General features: G+C 47.2%; 2 protein-coding genes across 7 annotated transcripts in view; one reads left to right on the top strand and one right to left on the bottom strand.

Annotated features, from left to right (window-relative positions):
* The window catches only part of CDC45 (cell division cycle 45), a 41362-nt gene extending 30796 nt beyond the window's left edge, over positions 1-10566 (bottom strand). For 3 of the 4 annotated variants that reach the window (XM_034949230.4, XM_034949232.4, XM_034949233.4), the window contains exons 1-6: positions 10227-10566; positions 9784-9972; positions 9586-9645; positions 8758-8850; positions 6987-7124; positions 5799-5942 (exon numbers count right to left, since the gene is read on the bottom strand). In XM_034949230.4, the coding sequence (XP_034805121.1) occupies positions 5799-5942; positions 6987-7124; positions 8758-8850; positions 9586-9645; positions 9784-9834 (486 nt within the window). In that variant the 5' untranslated portion in view covers positions 9835-9972; positions 10227-10566. The remainder of the gene's footprint in view (positions 1-5798; positions 5943-6986; positions 7125-8757; positions 8851-9585; positions 9646-9783; positions 9973-10226) is intronic. The other variant, XM_034949235.4, reaches the window with a different exon arrangement.
* An 18-nt stretch (positions 10567-10584) lies between these two features.
* Positions 10585-20357, top strand: part of UFD1 (ubiquitin recognition factor in ER associated degradation 1) — a 29239-nt gene continuing 19466 nt past the window's right edge. Inside the window, exons 1-4 of one of the 3 annotated variants that reach the window (XM_003814045.4) lie at positions 10585-10715; positions 14190-14322; positions 14692-14724; positions 17968-18089. In XM_003814045.4, coding sequence (XP_003814093.1) covers positions 10713-10715; positions 14190-14322; positions 14692-14724; positions 17968-18089 — 291 coding nt within the window. In that variant the 5' untranslated portion in view covers positions 10585-10712. Of the gene's footprint in view, positions 10716-14188; positions 14323-14691; positions 14725-17967; positions 18090-20357 lie in introns of those variants that run through there. The other 2 variants (XM_034949236.2, XM_055105609.1) reach the window with 2 other exon arrangements.

Here is a 20357-nt window from a genome sequence, read left to right as displayed (position 1 = left end):
ACCACCAACTCTCAGTATGTAAGTGACATTTCTAAAACACTCTACCCAACAACAGCAGATTATGCATTTTTTTGACTGACTGCAAATGATATTGTATTTTAAATTTTGGTGTCCATGTATTTATGGCTAGCACACAGAAATAATAAATATTGTTTGTTTTTATGCAGGTATAAATCTAACAAAAACAGAAAATTTATACACTGAAAACTGCACAATGCTGATGGACGAAAAAGGAATGAGCCATTGATACAAGCAAACATGGATGAATCTCCAAGAATTATGCAGAGCGAAAAAAAGCCAATCCCAAAAGGCTACATACTGTATAATTCCATTTCCATTTCCATAATATTGTTGAAATGAAATTACAGAAATGGAGCTCTCTAGTGGTTACCAGGCAGCAGACAAGTGGGTGTGGCTATAAAAGGGCAACAGAGGGATCCTTACAGTGATGGAAATGTTCTGTATCTTTTTTTTTTTTTTAAAGCAATACCCATGGGTTACTTTGGCAGTTTTTGAATGCATAAATGGAATAGACATATTCAGTTTCTGGCAGAACTTTCACAATGATTTCTAACCTTTAGAGTGCCAACTGAAAAATTACATGATTTATAAATTTAGAAAGGAGACTTTCTTTTCTTTAGAGATAGTCTCACACTGTTGCCCAGGCTGGAATGCAGTTGTGTGCTCACAGCTCACTGCAGCCTCGACTTACTGGGCTCAGGTGATTCTCCCACCTCAGCCTCCCGAGTAGCTGGGACCATAGGTGTGCACCACCACACCTGGCTAATTTTTGTAGTTTTTGTAGAGACAGGGTTTTGCCATGTTGCCCAGGCTGGTCTCCAACTCCTGGGCTCAAGTGATCTGCCTGCCTTAGCCTCCCATCCTGACCGTGATATTATACTACAGGATTTTACCATTGGGGGAAGCTGGGCAAAGTATATAAGTGATCTCTCTATATTACTTCTTACAACTACATGTGAGTCTGTAATTATCTCAAAAGAAAAACTTTAATTAAAAAAAAAGCCATGGTCCTGGTGAGGAAACTTTTTGCGGGTAATGGAATTGTTCTCTATCATGGTGGGATGGTGGTTGCATCTTTATACATTTGTTAAATCTCATTGAATTGTACCACCTAGTGAATTGTGTAGACATTATGCCTCAATAAAGTAACAAAATTCCCACAGCCTGAGATTTCTTTGACCCTGCCACAATGCATGGTGGGGTCCTGTCCCCTCCCTTGTGGCTACAGGATGCTGAGGTACTCCAAGGCTGGTCGGGAGAGCCATGCAGTGGCTGCCCGGGTGACTGGAATATTCATGCTGGAAGCCTGAGCAGTCATGTTGTAAGGAAGTCACATTCAATGGAGAGACCCTGCAGGTGCTTGGCTCAGTAGTCCTGGTTTGGAGCCCTCCCAGCAGATGTGTGAGCCATGCTTCCAGTTCTTAGCCATTGAGTCCCCACCTGAGGGCCCAGATATCACAGATCAAAAAGATGTCATCCTCACTGGGCTCTGCCCAAATTCCTAACCTACAGAATCCATGAGCATAAGGAAAAGGTTGTTTTAAGCTGCTAGGTTCTGGAGTAATTTGTTAAACATCAGTAGGAACCAAAACAATTAAGTCTAGTTATTCTCCTTATTTTACAATGGCACACAGAGGTTAAGTCACTTGCCTACAGTCACAAAGCTGTTATAGCAGATACAAAATTTGAAACCCGTGACCTGAGCCACGATATTATAGCACCTGTAGATTAAGTATAATTATGGTTATTTTTATAGCGGAATCTCATCTTTGCTGGGGTCCAGCTCTAACATCCAACCTTTAAAAGACAAGTAAAAATGATTCTCGACCCCATGTCTCCTCTTTTCTTTACAGCAGAACTCTTTTTTTTTTTTTTTTTTTTTTTTTGAGACGGAGTCTTGCTCTGTTGCCCAGGCTGGAGTGCAGTGGTGGATCTCAGCTCACTGCAAGCTCTGCTTCCTGGATTCACACCATCCTCCTGCCTCAGCCTCCTGAGTAGCTGGGACTACAGGCTCCTGCCACCATGCCTGGGAAATTTTTTGTATTTTTAGTAGAGATGGGGTTTCACCGTGTTAGCAGGATGGTCTCAATCTCCTGACCTCGTGATCCACCCACCTCGGCCTCCCAAAGTGCTGGGATTACAGGCGTGAGCCACCACGCCCGGCCTATAGCAGAACTCCTTAAAACAATTATTTATAACCTATTGTCTCTAAACCTCTTTGAATGTGCACCCCTATTAATAAAAATATTTCATTCTTTTCTTTTTAAGAGATGAGGTCCTGCTCTGTTGCCCAGGCTGGAGTGCAGTGATGTGATCATGGATCACTGCAGCCTCAACCAACCTCCTGGTCTCAAGGCATCCTCCCACTCTAGCCTCCCAAGTAGCCGGGCCTATGTGACCATGCTACCATGCCTGGCTAATTTTTATTTTATTTTTCTGTAGAGACAGTGTCTTGCTATGTTGTCCAGTCTGGTATAAATATTTCTTTTTTTTTTTTTTTTTTTTTGAGACGAGAGTATTGCTCTGTCGCCCAGGCTGGAGTGCAGTGGCGTGATCTTGGCCCACTACAACCTCCGCCTCCCAGGTTCAAGCAATTCTCCTCCCTCAGCCTCTCGAGTAGCTGGAATTACCGGCATCTGCCATTGCTCCTGGCTAATTTTTGTATTTAGTAGAGACAGGGTTTCTCCATGTTGGTCAGGCTGGTCTCAAACTCCTGACCTCAGGTGATCCACCCGCCTTGGCCTCCCAAACTGCTGGGATTACAGGCTTGAGTCACCACACCAGGCTGGTAAAAATATTTCTAAGAATATACCTCTAAAAAGCAGCCGGGCACGGTGGCTCACGCCTGTAATCCCAGCACTTTGGGAGGCCGAGGTGGGAGGATCATGAGGTCAGGAGATCGACACCATCCTGGCTAACACGGTGAAACCCCGTCTCTACTAAAAATATAAAAAACTAGCTGGGCGTGGTGGCAGGCACCTGTAGTCCCAGCTACTTGGGAGTCTGAGGCAGGAGAATGGCATGAACCCGGGAGCTTGCAGTGAGCCGAGATCGTACCACTGCACTCCAGCCTGGGCGACAGAGCAAGACTCCATCTCAAAAAAATATATATATACCTCTAATATACACATACTTAGTTATAAATCATGCACAGGTTTTAATTATATAAAAAGTATTCTTCTCAAGAATGCTTAATGTTATTAAAATCAATGCTCTAGACCTAATTTACAGATCATAGAAAATGCAGGGATAGAGAAGCAAGTTAAAGTACTCCATGAAGAAACAAGTAGTAGTAAATATTAGAAAAGAGAACTGGCCTTCAATGTCATTAAAAACAAAACAAAAGAAAAAAAAGAGGTAAGGTATGGTTCTAGGTTAAGACAGTAAAGAGGAATAGCTAAATGTCTTAATCTTGATTGGAGAATAGTTCAGAAATAAAAATAGCTGCAAAATATATTTTGAGGACAATTAAAGAGACCTGAATATGGGCTGAACATTACATGACATTAGGATATTATTCATTTCTTATGTATGACAATGGCATTGTGTTTATGGGGAAGAATGTCCTTATTCTTAGGAGCTGCTTATGAAAGACTGTGTAGAATATCATGGTTTCTGGCTGGGTGTGGCAGTGCATGCCTGTAATCCTAGCTACTTGGGAGGCTGAGGCAGGCGAATCGCTTGAACCCAGAAGACAGAGGTTGAAGGGAGCCGAGATCGTGCCACTGCACCCCAGCCTCAGTGACAGAGTGAGACTCCATCTCAAGAAAAAACAAAATAAAAAATAAAAAAGAATATCAGTTTCTGCAATCTATTCTCAAATAATACAGAAAAAAGAATACACAGAAAGAAAGCAAATGTGAAAAACTGTTTTTGTTTTTTTTGAGACAGGGTCTCTTCATGTTGCCCAGGCTGTTCTCGAATTCCTGGGCTTCATCAATCCTCCTGCCTTGGCCTCTCAAGTAGCTGAGACCACCTACAGTCATGATCCACTGTTGACTCTAGATTGAAGGTATATAGATATTCACTGTACTATCCTTTCAACCACTGTATACATTTCAAAAAATTTCAAAATAAAAAGTTGGTGGGAAATTATGCCTATTATAATCCATGAATATTATGTTAAACATTTACAAACACAAATTCCAAATTGATGTGTTAAGTATGTAAAAGGAAACGCTGATTATTTTCCTGTATCTCATCAAGACAACCTACCTTCTCTTTGTTGCCAAACCCACTGGTCTGTTCTCATTTGCCTGTTCCTTTGGCACTGCTGGCCAAGCCTTCCTTGAAACTTTCCTTCCCACCTCAGAGCTGCAGTGTCTATGGATGCTCTGCCCAGGAATCCTCTTGGCTCCATCCCCTGCTAACTCATGTTTGGTACCTGAAAGCTTTCCGTAATCGTGCTCATTTACATGATCAGTATCTGTCTCCCCCAATGGAAAGCTTTGCAAAGGCAGGACTTTGCTCTCATCCCCGCACCCCAGGGCCTAACTGGTACCTGGCACATAGTAAGTGCTTAAAAAATATTTGTTTATTAGTCAGAGTGGAAAATTCCAAGACTTATCTGTAGAACATGAATGTTTCCCGGGAAATCCCACTGGATACTGACATTTGGGAACCAATGAAATGCAGCTCATCGATAGTTAAAAGAATGCTATATAAAAAAAAATTCAGAGAACAAAAAGGACCCCTCACAAATCAAAGATTAGAAGATAAAGACCAAGCTGAGTGTAGTGGCATGTGCTTAGTCTCAGCTACTTGGGAGGCTGAAGTGGCAAGATCGAGTGAGCCCGAAGTTTGAGGCCAGCCTGGGAAACAGAGAGAGACCCTGTCTGGGGAAAAAAAAAAGAAAAAAAAAGTCTTCCAAAAAATAGAACAAAGAGCTGGGCAAGAGGTAAGAAAATATAACAGTGGGTCCAAGAGGTTCCCTATGAGACACCCAAACCTAGTGAAAGTGACAAAGGTGAGAAAGAAGAGAGAAGCATGCCTCAGTTTGAAGGGCATTGCCCCTTCCCCAAATGGAGAATGTCTTGAACATCTCAAATATGGCTCAAAAAGGCTTCCCAAAAGCACATTACCGGGAAATGTCAGGCTGAGGATGAAGGAAAGACCCGAGAACATTACGGGGGCAAATTCTAGGTCACACACCAAGATCAGGAGCCAAAGGGCATCTTCAAAAGCATCACATGGCCCTCTGTGCTATGGGAACAACCACCTTCTGCCTGTCATTTTACATCTTGCAGAAGCCGTAGTGTTGGGTAGGCCACTGGGCCCAGCCCCAGATCACTAAGCAGTTCAGACCCAAGGTCCACATGGTGAAAACCATTGGTATCTTCACATACAAGATACCTCCCCTGCAGTAATTGTCTGGGACTGGGCCTGGCCAAGGGATGCAGACCCACATTGCTCCTCTGCAGTGACTGCACAGTAAGTGATGCTAGAAGACAGTAGAAAAGGAAGGGGTGGGGGTTACACTATTTATTGCTTCTCTACATTATTTTTTTGCTATCTAGCCGCAGAGCTGAGCTGTCCTAAATTTCATTTCTTCTGACAGGATCCTATTGGACAGATAAGCCACTATTTAGGGAAGTCCAGTAACCTGCCTGAGGCCACATAACCAGGGGACAGCAGAGCCCAGGGTCAGCATCCATGCCTGCTAACTTCTCCACTTCCCACTGCCCTCAGTTACACCTCGGCCTGGCAGGCTTCAGGATGACCTCCGACCTCTGGGAGTACAAGTTCCTCTGGGATGGCTGTGAGAGACCCAAACTCACCTCTTCTAACCGTGTGCGCTTCTCAGAAGGCTCTGACCCATCGCTGTCATTTCCTGAATGCTCTTCATCCTCCTCTTCATCCCTGAAGATGTCTTCATAGGCGGGAACTTCAAGGTCATCATCTTGTTTAATGAGTAATTTGATCTAAGTTCAAAACAAAAAGGAATTAAGCCTCTCCTCTTTCTACGGAAAACTATACAATATGTTCTTCTGCAGAATCTTATCATTTCCTAATAAGCTGACTCAGTTTCCTGTTCATACAAATAGCTACCTATTTAACAAGAGTTCCAGGCTTCTAAGGAATTTTCTTGTTTTCATTACCAGTGAGGCACCAGAGTTACACCATACGTGGTATGCAGAAATTATGAAAATCTGAAAACAATTCTTTGAGAACCATCTAGTCTACTTAAGTCTGGAAACACAGCATCCTCTTACGTCATACACCAATAAAATGAACGCCCCACAACTTGGCCTCTGTCTGATATAGGACATGAAGATGTGTAACCCCTAAGTGGTGACTAAAACTCCTGTCTAAAAGCAACTCCAGGCTGATTTTTCTTTTCTTTTTTTCTTTTTTTTTTGGAGACGGACTCTCGCTCTGTCGCCCAAGCTGGAGTGTAGTGGCACGATCTCGGCTCACTGCAAGCTCTGCCTCCCGGGTTCATGCCATTCTCCTGCCTCAGCCTCCTGAGTAGCTGGGACTACAAGCGTCCGACACTATGCCTGGCTAATTTTTTGTATTTTTAGTAGAGACGAGGTTTCACCATGTTAGCCAGGATGGTCTCAATCTTCTGACCTCGTAATCCGCCTGCCTCGGCCTCCCAAAGTGCTGGGATTACAGGCGTGAGCCACCGCGCCCGGCCAAGACTCCATTTCAACAAAAATAAAAACAAATATTTGCTGGGCGTGGTGGCATGTGCCTGTAGTCCCACCTACTAAGGAGGCTGAGGCAGGAAGGATCAGTTGAACCCAGGAGTTTGAGGCTGCAGTGAGCCATGATTGTGCCAGTGTACTCCAGCTTCTCCTTAAAAAAAAAAAAAAAAAGATGACAAAGACCAAGTTCTTGTGTTCAGGCTGTTCCCAGTCCCACAGGGTAGTCAGACACACACCTTACCAAGAACACCAGGTGAGACATTGTACATGGCAATAAAAAGTACAGAGAGTTTGAGGGCATAGCACAAAAAGTACCTGGGTATCGTTGTATACATTGACGACATTGACTGGCCTATGGGTGTCACACACAAAGAATATAGTGTCTTCATCAGGTTGAAGAATATCCAATAGGTCTACATTAGCTCCACAGTTTATGAGAATAAAATAATGAAACTGAAAAAAAGGGAAGATATTGTAAAGTAGCTATATCGAGGAGGCCCCTTTTCCTTCATCACTAAGCCTCTGAGTTGTTCTGCTTAAACTCACTCAGTCCCTGACATGTGGCGAGGCCCACGTGGCAAGGGACTCCAAAAAATGGCCAGGCTGGCATGCTAAGTGCTTTAGCATGGTGACACAGCAGGGTGGGCCCTGGGGCTCCCAGTTTTCCCCAGGAGCACGCTGAGACTCAGCAAGCCCAAGTCTCATGGACAGGCTCAAGAAACTAATGAGGAGCAGAACAAGACTTCGAGCACGTGATTGGGTCTCTCCAGACCTCACAGTACTATGCTGCGTGCCTCTCCAGGCTAATGGCATCGTACAGGTTTAAGTTTTTAGCAAATACTTTATGGGTACTTAAATATTAAGTCCTTTATCACACTCTATCACTATAGCACTTTCTTTCCTTATAAATACCAAGCTGGTGCGGGTCCTTGACATAATAACAGGAACATCAGGAGAGGATTTGTCTCTGCCAAAACAATCCTAGATATGGCTAGGGACTCCAGGGACCCTCTTCCATGTCCCATCCCCTCTCTGTGGGGTGTACAATGTCCCATCTCTCATTTGGTCCCATGCAGAGGTGGGAGGAATCCTGGCATCTATTGTTTAAATTTGTTCCTGGATTTTAAGTTGGAAACCAGGATGCATTTTCTCAGAGAAATAACATAAAATAGTAGTGTATTCTAAAATAATTTTAACTAATTCCAGCACTTTGGGAGGCTGAGGCAGGTGGATCACTTGAGGTCAGGAGTTCGAGACCAGCCTGGCCAATGTGGCGAAACCCCGTCTCTACTAGAAATACAAAAATTAGCCAGGCGTGGTGGTGGGCACTTGTAATCCCAGCTAGTTAGGAGGCTGAGGCAGGAGAATCGCTTGAACCCAGAAGGCAGAGGTTGCAGTGAGCCAAGATTGCACCATGACACTCCAGCCTGAGTGACAAAGCGAGATTCCGTCTCAAAAATAAATAAATAAAGGCTGGGCGTGGTGGCTCATGCCTGTAATCCCAGCACTTTCGGAGGTGGGCGGATCACAAAGTCAGGAGATCAAGACCATCCTGACTAACATGGTGAAACTCCGTCTCTACTAAAAATACAAAAACATTAGCCGGGTGTGGTGGCGGGTGCCTGTAGTCCCAGCTACTCAGGAGGCTGAGGCAGAAGAATGGCATGAACCCAGGAGACAGAGCTTGCAGTGAGCCGAGATCGTGCCACTGCACTCCAGCCTGGGTGACACAGCGAGACTCCGTTTCAAAAAAAATAAAAATAAATAAATAAACCAAAATAAAATAAAATAATTTTAACTAGACCATATTAAAACTGCTAGATTCCAAGCACCTTACAATCAAATTTCTGCAAAACAAGTTCAAAGTTGGGGCTATCCACATTCATTATCTTTTTTTGCTGTCAATTTTGCTTCTACAACTTGGGCGTGGTAAGTCACCAGTATATACAGCATGTTTTTCTCTTCCATATTGCCTAATGTAGCTGATACTTAAATACACACTTAATCTATCGTGGAAATAGAATGCTGTGTCAAGAAATTACAATTGAGTAAAAAGCCACGTTATTCTAAAACGCATCTTCAATACCTGTTCTTTATGCTCAAGAAATGCAGTTTCAAGTTCTTGCCACCCAGAAACTGGAACCAGCGTATATTGCACGTGGTCACACTGGAACAAGGCCTGGAGAGAGAGTGTTTTCAAAGCCTATCTTATTTAGGACATTAGCAATTTACCTTGAAAAGAAACTGAGGAAGATTAGACGGGTTGAGAGACAAAAGACACGGGATAACATTAAAGTTAGTGAAATGCTTACGGGAAAAGCTAGGTGCTAGGGATATGAGCGTTTACCATACCATTCTGTGAATTTTGCAAATTACCAAAGTAAAACATCGGGGAGAAATGCCGATTTAACTTCCAGGCCTTCTGAAAAGTTCCTGATCCAAGGGCCTGACCAAAACAACGTAAATACTATGCCCTATTCAAAACCAAACTAACGATCTTCCCTAATAGACTAGGGGCTCCCATATTCCCAGCAACACCTATGACACGACTTTACCCACAGTTGTCACAGATTCCTCTCTCTCAAATCCCCCATTTGAGAGGCCACTACAGATCCAAAGTTTCCCCCAAATGCAACTGCTGTGTTCACCTATTAATATTAATAGCTTATTGCAAAAATACAAACTAGTCTCTTTACCTTTTACTTAATCCTTTATCCCACCCCACACCGTTGGGACAGGGAGGCAACCTCTCCTCCGAGTCTCTCTCCTCTCACTTGCTGCTCACCTCCTGCCCTGCTCCCTCTCCCACCCTAAGCCCTCAGCACCCATCCTGACACTCTGCCCGCCCTGCGCCCCCACGCAGCACCCTCACCTCTCGCGCCGGCCCCGCCCTCCTAGGGTCCGCAGAACTCACCTGAAGGATCTTGCACGCACACAGAGCATCCACGTCCGAGGCCACGAAGAGAAGGACCCTCTATCGGGGAAGAGCAGACCGGCTGAACGCGGCGACCCGAACCCCGGCCCTCCCCTGCCTCCCGGTCACCCACGGTCGCTCCCCCTCATCCCTTCCCCACCGGCAAGGCCTCGGCGGGGGTCCCGGACTGGGCGTCACCTGGCTCTGGACCACCTCGTAGAACTCTTTGCGGAAATCGGACACGAACATAGCCACGGCGGCCGGACGCCTGGCGCTCGCGCTGAGGTACCAAGAGCGGCGGTCAAGACTCCCGCCAAATCACGGCTCCTCCGATTGGTCCAGGGATCACCAACCAATAGCTTCTTAGTTCCCAGCCTTCCTTTCTTTCTGATTGGGCCACATTGGAGGCGGCCATTAGCGCTCTGCCATTCACGGCCAGAAAACTCCAGCCCGCCCCCAAAGAAGCGTCACCTCTGAGGCCGAACGCAAACACTGTTGCCCCCTTCAACTCTGACTCGCTTTTACCCAGAAACGCGACGCTGGGCGGACATCTTTACTTTGGGAAGAGAAGCCTACTGCCTCCCACTGGGAACCCTCAGGGAAAGTATACTTCTAACCATACATTAAACTCAGTCACATACCCAATGGGGCAGCATTTACGTTTGCAATAGGTTTTTGGTGTGGTTTGAAGAAGGATTTGTAGCTTAGTTCCGCCCGAGTCCTCGATGGCTGAAGCAGAGGCCGTCTGGGTAGTGCATTGTGGGTAGTGTAGTCGTAAGGACAATGGGCCCTACTAAATTCGTCTGGAGGGGAATACTGTCAACACGTAATTTAAAATAACTTTTAAAAGTACCTATAAAAGGGGAAATAAATCACGAAAGGGCATTTTAGTGCTTCTACTGAGGGTGTTTTAGAGCCTAGCGTCTTCGCCTGGCCTTTTCTCTTTTGCAGCCGACGCTTTGTCCCGGGCACCCCCCCTCCGGGTCTCGGGTCCGGCACTTCCGGTGAGCCTCTGGGGCGTACCGGCTTGGCGCGGCGGCAGCGGCAGCGGCGGCTGGGAGAGCGGTCGGCGGGGTTTCTTCGTTGCATTGCCTGAGAGGAGCGGAGTCTGCCAGGTGGTGTCCATCATGGTAAGCGCTGACGGGCAGCGGGCGGGGGCTGGGCCTTGGCCGGGGGCCTGAGGTAGGGCCCGGCGGGGCAGGGCGGGGCGGGACGGCGGCGGAGGTGCCGAGTCACCCGGGCCTGAGTCCGGCCTGCAGGCTCATCGGCCGCACCGGGCACAAGCAGGACCCTTGACCACTAACCGCCTGTGGTCGCGTCCGCCGGTCCTGAACGTGGCTCGCATTCCGTCTCAGCCGGACTTGCCCTCCTTGACGAAAGAAAGGAAGGTTTGTGTCCATTCACGGGTTTCCCAAGTGCTGGACGCGCAACAGGTTTCCATAAACCCAAAGTTAGTTGCAAGGTTGCTGGGGATGGGAACAGAATCAGGCGCTCCCCAGGGAGAATCCGTAGCGGGCATCCCCGCTCTTGGGGGACACCCAGCTCTTGCCCCAGCTCCGTGAGCTCCGTGCCTACGGGTTCGTGCCTTCGAATCTGTACAGCGGTGTTGTGTTCGGTAATGATAACGATGGAAGCTAATACCTGCTGGTACATTTCCTGTTACACAGCTTTTAACACCTGTACTCCCTCATCGCGGCTTATTTCTTTTAATCCCTACAATCCCTTTGGAAGCAAGGATGATGATGATTTTAAACATGAGAAAACTAACGTTTACAGAGGTACTTATTCGAGTCACAGAAGTAGGGAGTGGAGAGTTGAAGCCAAGTCTGTCTGGCTGCAAAGCACTCTATGGTATTGTCTTCCTGTCACCTGTTTATTTTAGTAAAGACAAGGAATGATTGTTAGATTTTATCCCAAGTGTGTCACTGTCAAACCCTGGCTTATTTCTATTCTTGAGTTCATCCACTCAAGAATACCTGATATGTTCCAGGCAGTGTGCTAGGTCTCGGGATTGAAAAGGAAAGTGAGAGATGGAATCGGGAGCAGCAAAGAAGGGGCAGAAGGTCGGGTTCATGGGTAAACTGCAGGCAGGTTGTTAAGTATGTTGCCCCTTTGTGCGGATTTACCTTTTATATTCAAAGAGAAGAAATGGCTTACATAGGTTGACTAGTGAGAAGCACTCAAGGGAAGCAAGCCCCTACCCTGTTCTGGCCTTGTTCACCCAGAAACGCTATTTCATGTGTTATGGTTCTGGCCAAGATTTAGTTGAACAGTTATGCTGCTTAAAAGAAGAAAGACAAAAGATTGGAAATTACTGTGTTAGAGTGCCAGGGAGTAAAGAACCATCCCAGATTTTAGGCGGGAACATGCTATGTTTGCATTTTGGGAGATGGCTAATTCAGCTTGCTAATTTTGGAGTTGCTAGTAAACTGCTTTGTCAGTAGGTGGCATTCCTTCTACTAAATATATATTTGGAATCAAGTCAAGAAATTTTCTCTAATACAGATTTTTTTTTAGTTGTGGTTAAAAAAACCAAATTTTTATCATCTTAACCGTTTTTCAGTCTATAGTTCAATAGTGTTGAGTACATTCACGAGCAACAGATTTTCAGAACTTTTTCATCTTGCAAAAGTGAAACTCTGCTCACATTAAACAATAGCTCTCCATTTCCTGCTCCTCACAGCCCCTGTCAATCTCTGTTCCACTTTGTCTCCATGAATTTGCCTACTCTAGGTACTTCCTAGAAGCGGACTCATAAAATATAAGTCCTTTAATGACTGACTTAACTTCACTTGGCATGATATCCTCAAGGTTCATCCATGTGACAGGATTTCTTTCCTTTTAAAAGCTGAATAATATTTCATTGTATGTATATACCATACCACAATTTGTTTATTCATTCATCTGTCATTGGACACTTGAGTTGCTTCCACCTTTTAGCTATTATGAATAATTGTGCTATGTATACGGGGTGTACAAAAATCTCTTCTTGATTCTGCCTCCAGTTCTTTTGAATATATATCCTCCTGTGAGATTTTAGGTGGTTTCAGTTACCCGAGGTCAACCATGGTCCAAAAATATTAAAATAGAAACCACATTCACATAACTTTTATTACAGTATATTGTTGTAATTGTTTTATTATTAATTGTTAATCTCTTACTGTGCCTAATTTATAAATTAAACTTTTTTTTTTTTTTTTTGAGATGGAGTCTTGCTCTGTTGCCCAGGCTGGAGTGCAGTGGCACGATCTCGGCTCACTGCAACTTCCGCCTCCTGGGTTCAAGCGATTCTTCTGCCTCAGCCTCCTGAGTAGCTGGGATTACAGGCGTGTACCACCACGCCCGGCTAATTTTTGTATTTTTAGTAGAGAGAGGGTTTCACTATGTTGGCCAGGCTGGTCTCAAACTCCTGACCTCAGGTAATCCACCTGCCTCTGCCTCCCAAAGTGCTGGGATTATAGGCCTGAGCCACCGCACCCAGCCTATAAATTAAACTTTATTGTAGATATGTATAAGAAAATTGTAGATATGTATAAGAAAAAACATAGTATGTATAGATTTCAGTATTATCTGTGGTTTCAGGCGTCCACTGGGGATGTTGGAATGTATCCCCTGTGGATATGGGGGTGGGGGTGGGAGGAATACTGTACTTTGAGAAAACCTTCAAATTGATACATGTTTGCTAAGCCTCATCTTAGTCTACAGTTTAAGATCTAGGATCTTATCTTTTTAATGGCATCATGTTTTAGCTTTGCTTGTTGCTGTAAGAAAGCATCATAACATAGTGTAACGTGTACCTACTTTGTGCTATGAGAGCACACTGGAGAGGCACTAGACCTGACCCTCAGCAGAGCAAGAGAGGCTTCCTAGGGAAAGGAAAGGATGGTAATTGGAACCCAGGGGAAGGGGTGCAACCACTGGGTACCTGTTCTTCCTGCTGCCTGGAATGTCTTTCCCTCTTTTTTGCCTGGCTCCCTCTCATAGCATTCAGGTCTTTGTGCAGAGTCCCTTCCTAACCACCTATTTAAAATAGCATTCCCAGGAGCCCTGTGTCTACTTACCCTGCTGCTTGTCTTCAGAACTGCCAGACACACATGTGTGTGTGTCCGTTGCTTTGAGTGTATATCTCTCTTGCTTTGAGTGTCATTTTCACCAGGACAGGGGTGGTATCTATTTTGTTAGTGGACAGACATCACTGGAGTGGTGCTTCCCTTGTGCTCGTATCAGAGCCTGGCAGACAGTAGGCACTCAATAAAGAGATGTTTCAATTAACAAATATTGTTTAGATTAATGATAATAGGAAAAGTGTTCAAGGCAGAGGAACTAGCCCAGGCAGGAGTCTGTGGGGCTGTCAGTACAAGTCTCTGAGGTATGCAAGAGGTTGGGCCTTGATCCTGAGGATGAAGATGGGAGCACAGCCCTGAAAAAGGTTCAGGACAGGCTTGGCATGGCCTGTTTTGTATTTAGTAAGATTACATTGAAGATTTCAGTACATTGTGTTCTCTGACAATGTTTAGTAGCATTAATTACTCTGACATGTTTTGGCTTTTGACATGAAGAAATGTACCTTTGTTTTAATACTTGTTTCTCTTTCCTCCTTCTAGTTCTCTTTCAACATGTTCGACCACCCTATTCCCAGGGTCTTCCAAAACCGCTTCTCCACACAGTACCGCTGCTTCTCTGTGTCCATGCTAGCAGGGCCTAATGACAGGTCAGATGTGGAGAAAGGAGGGAAGAGTATGTGCTTGTTTTTATTTGAATAGTAACTTTTCCTGCCCTAAGTCTGCAATGCTGTAGCCTTCAACAGTACTTACTTTGCATGTGGGAGTCAGAAGCTAGCGTTACTGTGAAAATGGTGCTGGGATTTATCCCCGACTTGCTCTGTTGGGGTGGGGTGCTAATTATGGTTAGGTTTATGGCTGATAACCATTCAGTTCCCAAAATAAATTACATCAAGTAAGATTCTTCATGAAAGATCACTGGGACATTCTGGCTACCCTAAAAACAGTTTAAGGCTTTTTGTTAGATATAAAGAAACTGCATCTTGCCTTTGGTCTGTCCTTTTTATTTTTATTTTTTAATATTTCTTAAATGTTCTTTCCACAGTAATTATGCCGCCCTCAGCCCTGGACCAACTCAGTAAGTATCTTCTGAGTGACTTAAGGACTTAGATAATGTACATATGGACACCAAGAGTCAGCATGGGCTCCTCAGTACATCCAGACACCAGTGCCCTTTGTCAGCATCTGGTTGTGCATTGTCCCTGGAGGGCATGCGCTGGGCTGGGAGAACCTGGGTCACAGGTACCTAGGGCGAGGCCAGGGCCCCCTGAACCTCAGCTTCATCACTGCCCTGGGTGCTTCAGGTTCCTCCTCTGTGAAGGGGGTTCCCTTTCCCTTCCTGATCACCACCTCCACCCACCCCCCAACTGTTCTCAGTATTCTGTCAGAATTAAGTGAAGGTACAAGTATCAAGTGCTTTGCACCGTGCCAGGGCAGCTGATGCCATTGGCTGGGCTCACTAGATTTTTTTCCTAAAGGAAGAATTGGTCAGCTCACAAGAGGGCGCTGTGAGCAGGTTCCTCATCCCCTCACCAAGCATCTTTCCTGAGCTCCAGACCCCCATTTCTTTTCTTTTATTTATTTATTTATTTTTTTTTGAGACAGAGTTTTGCTCTTAGCGCTCAGGCTGGAGTGCAGTGGCGCAATCTTGGCTCACTGCAACCTCTGCCTCCCAGGTTCAAGTGATCCTCCTGCCTCAGCCTCCCGAGTAGCTGGGATTACAGGCACCCGCCACCATGCCCGGCTAATTTTTTGTATTTTTAGTAGAGATGGGGTTCCGCCATGTTGGGCAGGCTGGTCTTGAACTCCTGACCTCAGGTGATCTGCCTGCCTCGGCCTCCCAAAGTTATGGGATTATAGGCGTGAACCACCATGCCCGGCCCAGACCCCCATTTCTAATCTCCAGTGCACCAACGCATCCTCAGCATATCAAAAACTGAGCTATTGTCTTCCATCCAGAAGCCACTCCTCTTGCTGGGCTCCTGCCTCTTACCAGGAGTGAGATAGGCCCACAGGGGTTCTAAGAGTGGCCACATTCTTCCTCCCTTTTCTCTGACCCCTTATCCCACGAGAGCAACCTGGAAACCCATGCCCTAGCCCCATACTACACAGGCACAGAAAATCCCTATCATGGACAACCCAATCAAGGATGCAGTCATCGCCTTCCAGACTTAAAGAGTGTTTCTGGTGTGAATTCTTCCTGTGTGAGGCAGGAGACTGGGGTTGGCCAGGAGGACAGGTTCATGCTTGGTTTTGGGGGCCTCTGGTGGCAGCAAGCAGAGAACAGATGTTGGCTGTGGTGTGACTCACCTCGGGCTCTTTGCCCAGCCTGACTCCAGAGTAGCAACTTGACCTCTCTGAACCTCAATGTCCTCTTCTTTAATTGGGGATATCTACAGTGTCTGTGCATCAGAAGTACTGTAGTGTCTGTGACAACCTAAGCTATCCGATTCCAACCACAAGGTGGAGGTAGCCCCTGAGCCAGCACTGGCTGTGGCTATACCCAGTGGAGGCCTCAGCTCAACCAGTAGGTCAACAGAGCTATGGAGTTCACAGTTCTCACGAAGACCCTGTCATTACAGAGGAGAGAACAGGCTCCCTAAAAAGGTCTTCCTTTCAAGTCATGCTGACCCAGGAGCCAGACACCAGGGGTGACCCTTGGCACAGGTGTCCAGAAGAGACTCGGGCTGGGTCATTGAGGTGTAGCTCAGATCAGTGTTGTTCAAATCTTTTAAGTGATGGGAGAAACTCTTTCTGTCTAAATCTTATAGGAAGTCCTCTAATTCATAAAATGAGGTTCTCTGCTTTTTTTTGAGGAAGTGAGGGGGTACAGAGGGACTGGGAGCCCCAGGGCACTGGGAGCCTCTAAGTCACAAAATGCAGTTTGAGAGTCAGTGGACTGAGGGACACTGGAGTCTCTTTCACTTGCAACAATCTCAGACCCTTGGCTGAGCCCAGTCCAGTTTACTGTGGACCAGCTGTATGTCAGCTCCATGGCTTTGCAGCTGAGAGGTGGACCGGGACAGAGGTCCTGGCCCCTTTACTGCCAGTGTGAGAGTCACCCTTGGTGATAGGAGGGAGTGCCCACCCCTACTGTACCTCCATGCTACTCTCAGAGGTTCTCTGTAGCTTCCTGCCCAAGCTTTTAACTTGATTTGCTTTATTAGAATTTTTAGGGAGATCTCAAATGGAATCTGCGTTACTTCCTAACACTAAGTGTGATTTTTATTGGAATATTTGTCTGAACTAACAAGCTAAATTCTGCTTTGATGGTTGAATCCCTGGACTTAAGCCAGCAGCCTTGGTTTGAATCCTGGCATCACCACTTGTGTGCTGTGAGGTCTTGGGCGTGTTACTTAACCTGTGGGCCTTAGTTTCCCCATAGATAAAAGGGGATAATGATAGTACCTACCTGACTGTTCCGGGAAGACTGAACAAGGGCCTTACACATGGCAAACACCATCACTACCATCAGTTCCTTCTCGGTCTTCTCCCGGGGGCCCTGTGTCTCCTGGGTTTTCCTGCCTCTTTTTGCCAGCCCTTCCTTTATGTGCCTGTGCACCTCTTGGGTCAGCACGTCACCAGTCCAGCTTACTTGCCTCTGGCCTTGCTTTCAGCCCACACCTCAAGGTCCATCAGAGAGAGGGGGCGTCCTATGTCATGACCCTGCTGAGAGCTCACACTGCCCGCTGGGCCCAGGCCCTAGGTTCTACCCCGTGTGGTGCCCCTCCCCTTCCCAACCACTCGCACACCTGTCCCCGGCCTGTCTTGCCTAATTATCCACCATTTCTGAACTGCCTGGGCTCCTCTTCCCTTCCACGCCTTTGCTCAGGCTGCCACCTCTGCCTGGATTTCCTCCCAGGTCTGCCCGCCCAGTGCCCAGCCTAAAGAACTCGGCCTCCAGGAGCCTAGCCCAGTAGCTCTGCCCCCTCCTGCCAGCTCTTCCCACAGCACCTGCAGCATCTGGTTGTGGTTGTTTTCTTTGTTGGAAGGTTTCTACCTTCAAACTAGAAACCTTTGAAGGTCGGGATTTTGTCCAGGGCATGGTGGGCACTGAAATTATTTATGAATAAATGAATGAACACATCACTTTTTAAAATGTTGACTTCAGAAAATCACAAGTCTATGCCAGTGCTGTGTTACCAAGTTGCCAGGTTCCTCCTTGAGCCGTGCACTGTGCTCTCACAGAGGGGGATTCATCTGCCAGAGGAGTGTGGGGTTGAGGGCAGGATTGTGGGGAGGCTCCTTCTATGGGAAGGCATGGGCCGAACAGGTGTCCCTTCATAGGAGTTGTGCCTCATAGTCTCTCTCTTATTTTCAGGCCGACTTAACATTACCTATCCCATGCTGTTCAAACTGACCAATAAGAATTCGGACCGCATGACGCATTGTGGCGTGCTGGAGTTTGTGGCTGATGAGGGCATCTGCTACCTCCCACACTGGGTGAGTGGGGCTGCCAGGGTCTCTAGAGAGCAGCCACTTAGGCAGAGACATCCCCTGCACTCGAGAGTCCTGGCCCTGGAGCAGGTGGCCCCGCCTACTCCTCCTGCTCAGCGTCTTAGCCTGAGCCGACCCAGCGAGAGAGAAGGGATCCAGAGCAGTGCACTGTGCCTTATGCGGGCTGGTGGGCTCTGGACGCACCTGTGGGCCACTGTGCTGTGGGAGTGGCCTTTTCTTTGATAGTTGCGCAGCTGGTTGTCCAGAAACCACAGCTGAACTGTTCATCTGTGATTTCCTGGGTGAGGCGTTTTTAAAAATAATGGAGCAACAGTATTTTTTAGGTGGTCTAGTAAGTAGGGTGTTTGAGGTTTTTATGCTTTTCCCCTACTTTTAGTAGTCTGTCACAGCATACATGTTTTTAGTTACCTCTGACTTAGTCTCCCAAATCTCTCAACTGAGCTGCCATAGGAGTGACGTCTTTTTCCTTACAAGCAGGCTCTCTTTGGAAAGTTGACTTGAAGGATGTCATTGCAGATCTGGGCTGGGATATCCAGGGCGTGTGAGCCACCAGAGCCTGCCCTCAAGGCTGTACCCCTCAGAGAAGTGAGCAGAACGGTGCCAGTGCTGTAGGGAGGAGCCTGCAGCAGTGAGAGTTCCACACAGGTAGCTGTGGCCCACTTGGCTCCTTCTTCTCCTCACTCCTCTCCCCAGCTCTGGCACATTAGGGAAGTTCACAAAGGGACCTGCTTGTCCTTCTCTTTGTGCTTGGATTACATCAGGCATACTGAGAGACCCTGCAGTGAGCTGTGGGCTGGAAACTCTCAGGAGTGCTTGCTTGGCTGCCACCAGGGAGGTGGTCTGAAGCACAGCCCACCTCTCCTGCTGATGCCCTATCATGGTGGCCGCCAGACGTTCAGAAGGGATGGCCTTAACTAATATTTTCTGAGATTAAATATGAATTGAAATTCTGGCCAGGTACGGTGGCTCACGCCTCTAATCCCAGCACTTCGGAAGGCGAAAGTGGGCAGATCACTTGAGGTCAGGAGTTCGAGACTAGCCTGGCCAACATGGTGAAACCCCGTTTCTACTAAAAATACAAAGACTAGCCGGGTGTGGTGGCACGTGCCTGTAGTCCTAGCTACTTGGGAGACTGAGGCAAGAGAATGGCTTAAACCCAGGAGGCTTAGGTTGCAGTGAGCCGAGATCATGCCATTGCATTCCAGCCTGGGCGACAGAGCGAGACTCCATCTCAAAAAAAAAAAAACAACAATAATATGAATCAAAATTCTGAAGGTCTCTTTCCTGCTGTAGCAGGTGACCTTGCCCATGCTGCCATGGTAGTGGCGTCCTCTTCAGCCTGGGTCCCAGGGTCCTTCCCAGGGTCTGGGCCTGGCCAGTGTCTCCCCGACAAGAGCCCTGCACTCCCATTGCACCTCCTAGTGCCTGGCCTTCCCATGCTGCCTCCTCACCTCAGCTGACCAGGCCTGCCCAGCCTGGCCTGTTGGGGGGCTTTTATGCCTCAAAGCCCAGATTGGCTCACGTGCCCTCCCCAGTATTTGCTGCTCAGCCCCTTGCTATTCTTGTGTTTGTCTGCAGGTGCCCCCAAGGGCCTGAGGCCACATTGTGCTCATCCGGTAGAACACCTGGTCACTGAAGCCACTCTAGGTAGCTGAAGTGTCAGGCAGTGACTACTTCCCCAGTCCCTTCTGTGGCTCACCTATAAGAGGAGGTGGTGATGCTGGGGATACACTGTACCTCGAAGGTTCTCCTTTAACCCATAGACTTGAAGTTTGGGTGGCCTCTTGTCCAAGCTGTTGGACTGCTTTAGACCAGGAAACTAATTGAACCCTTTCTCCCCTGGAAAGCCTCTTTAGGTAGCCTGGAGCTGGTTTGGGGTGTGAAGCCATCAGGCCACCTCTTCCCCTGAGCTGGCCTTCCAGCTCCTGGCATGGGCAGGCGGGTGACAGGTATACCCCATCTGCTGTCTTGGAGGGCATGTGAGCCAGTGCTTTTTCTGGGCTGGCTGGTGGACTCCATCCCACCCATGCTCCCAAGCTTCTTCAGGGCGAGCCAGCCTGGAATAGGTACTGGCCTTTTTCCTTGTAGCCAAGGCTTCGTCTGCTGACCTAGATCCGAGCCCTGGACTAGCTGTTTGTGACATGTGGTTACTCGGCTGCCCGTTGTGCTGTATGCTCTAAAATGCTGCATGGGGAGGGCCAGGCATCAGCTCCCCCTGCCTGCTTAGTGCTCTCAGGCCTCTTCCAGCAGCCC

Source organism: Pan paniscus, chromosome 23, assembly GCF_029289425.2.
Source record: "Pan paniscus chromosome 23, NHGRI_mPanPan1-v2.0_pri, whole genome shotgun sequence".
NCBI classification, from domain to species: Eukaryota; Metazoa; Chordata; class Mammalia; order Primates; family Hominidae; genus Pan; species Pan paniscus.
This window is presented reverse-complemented; position numbering and strand designations above follow the sequence as displayed.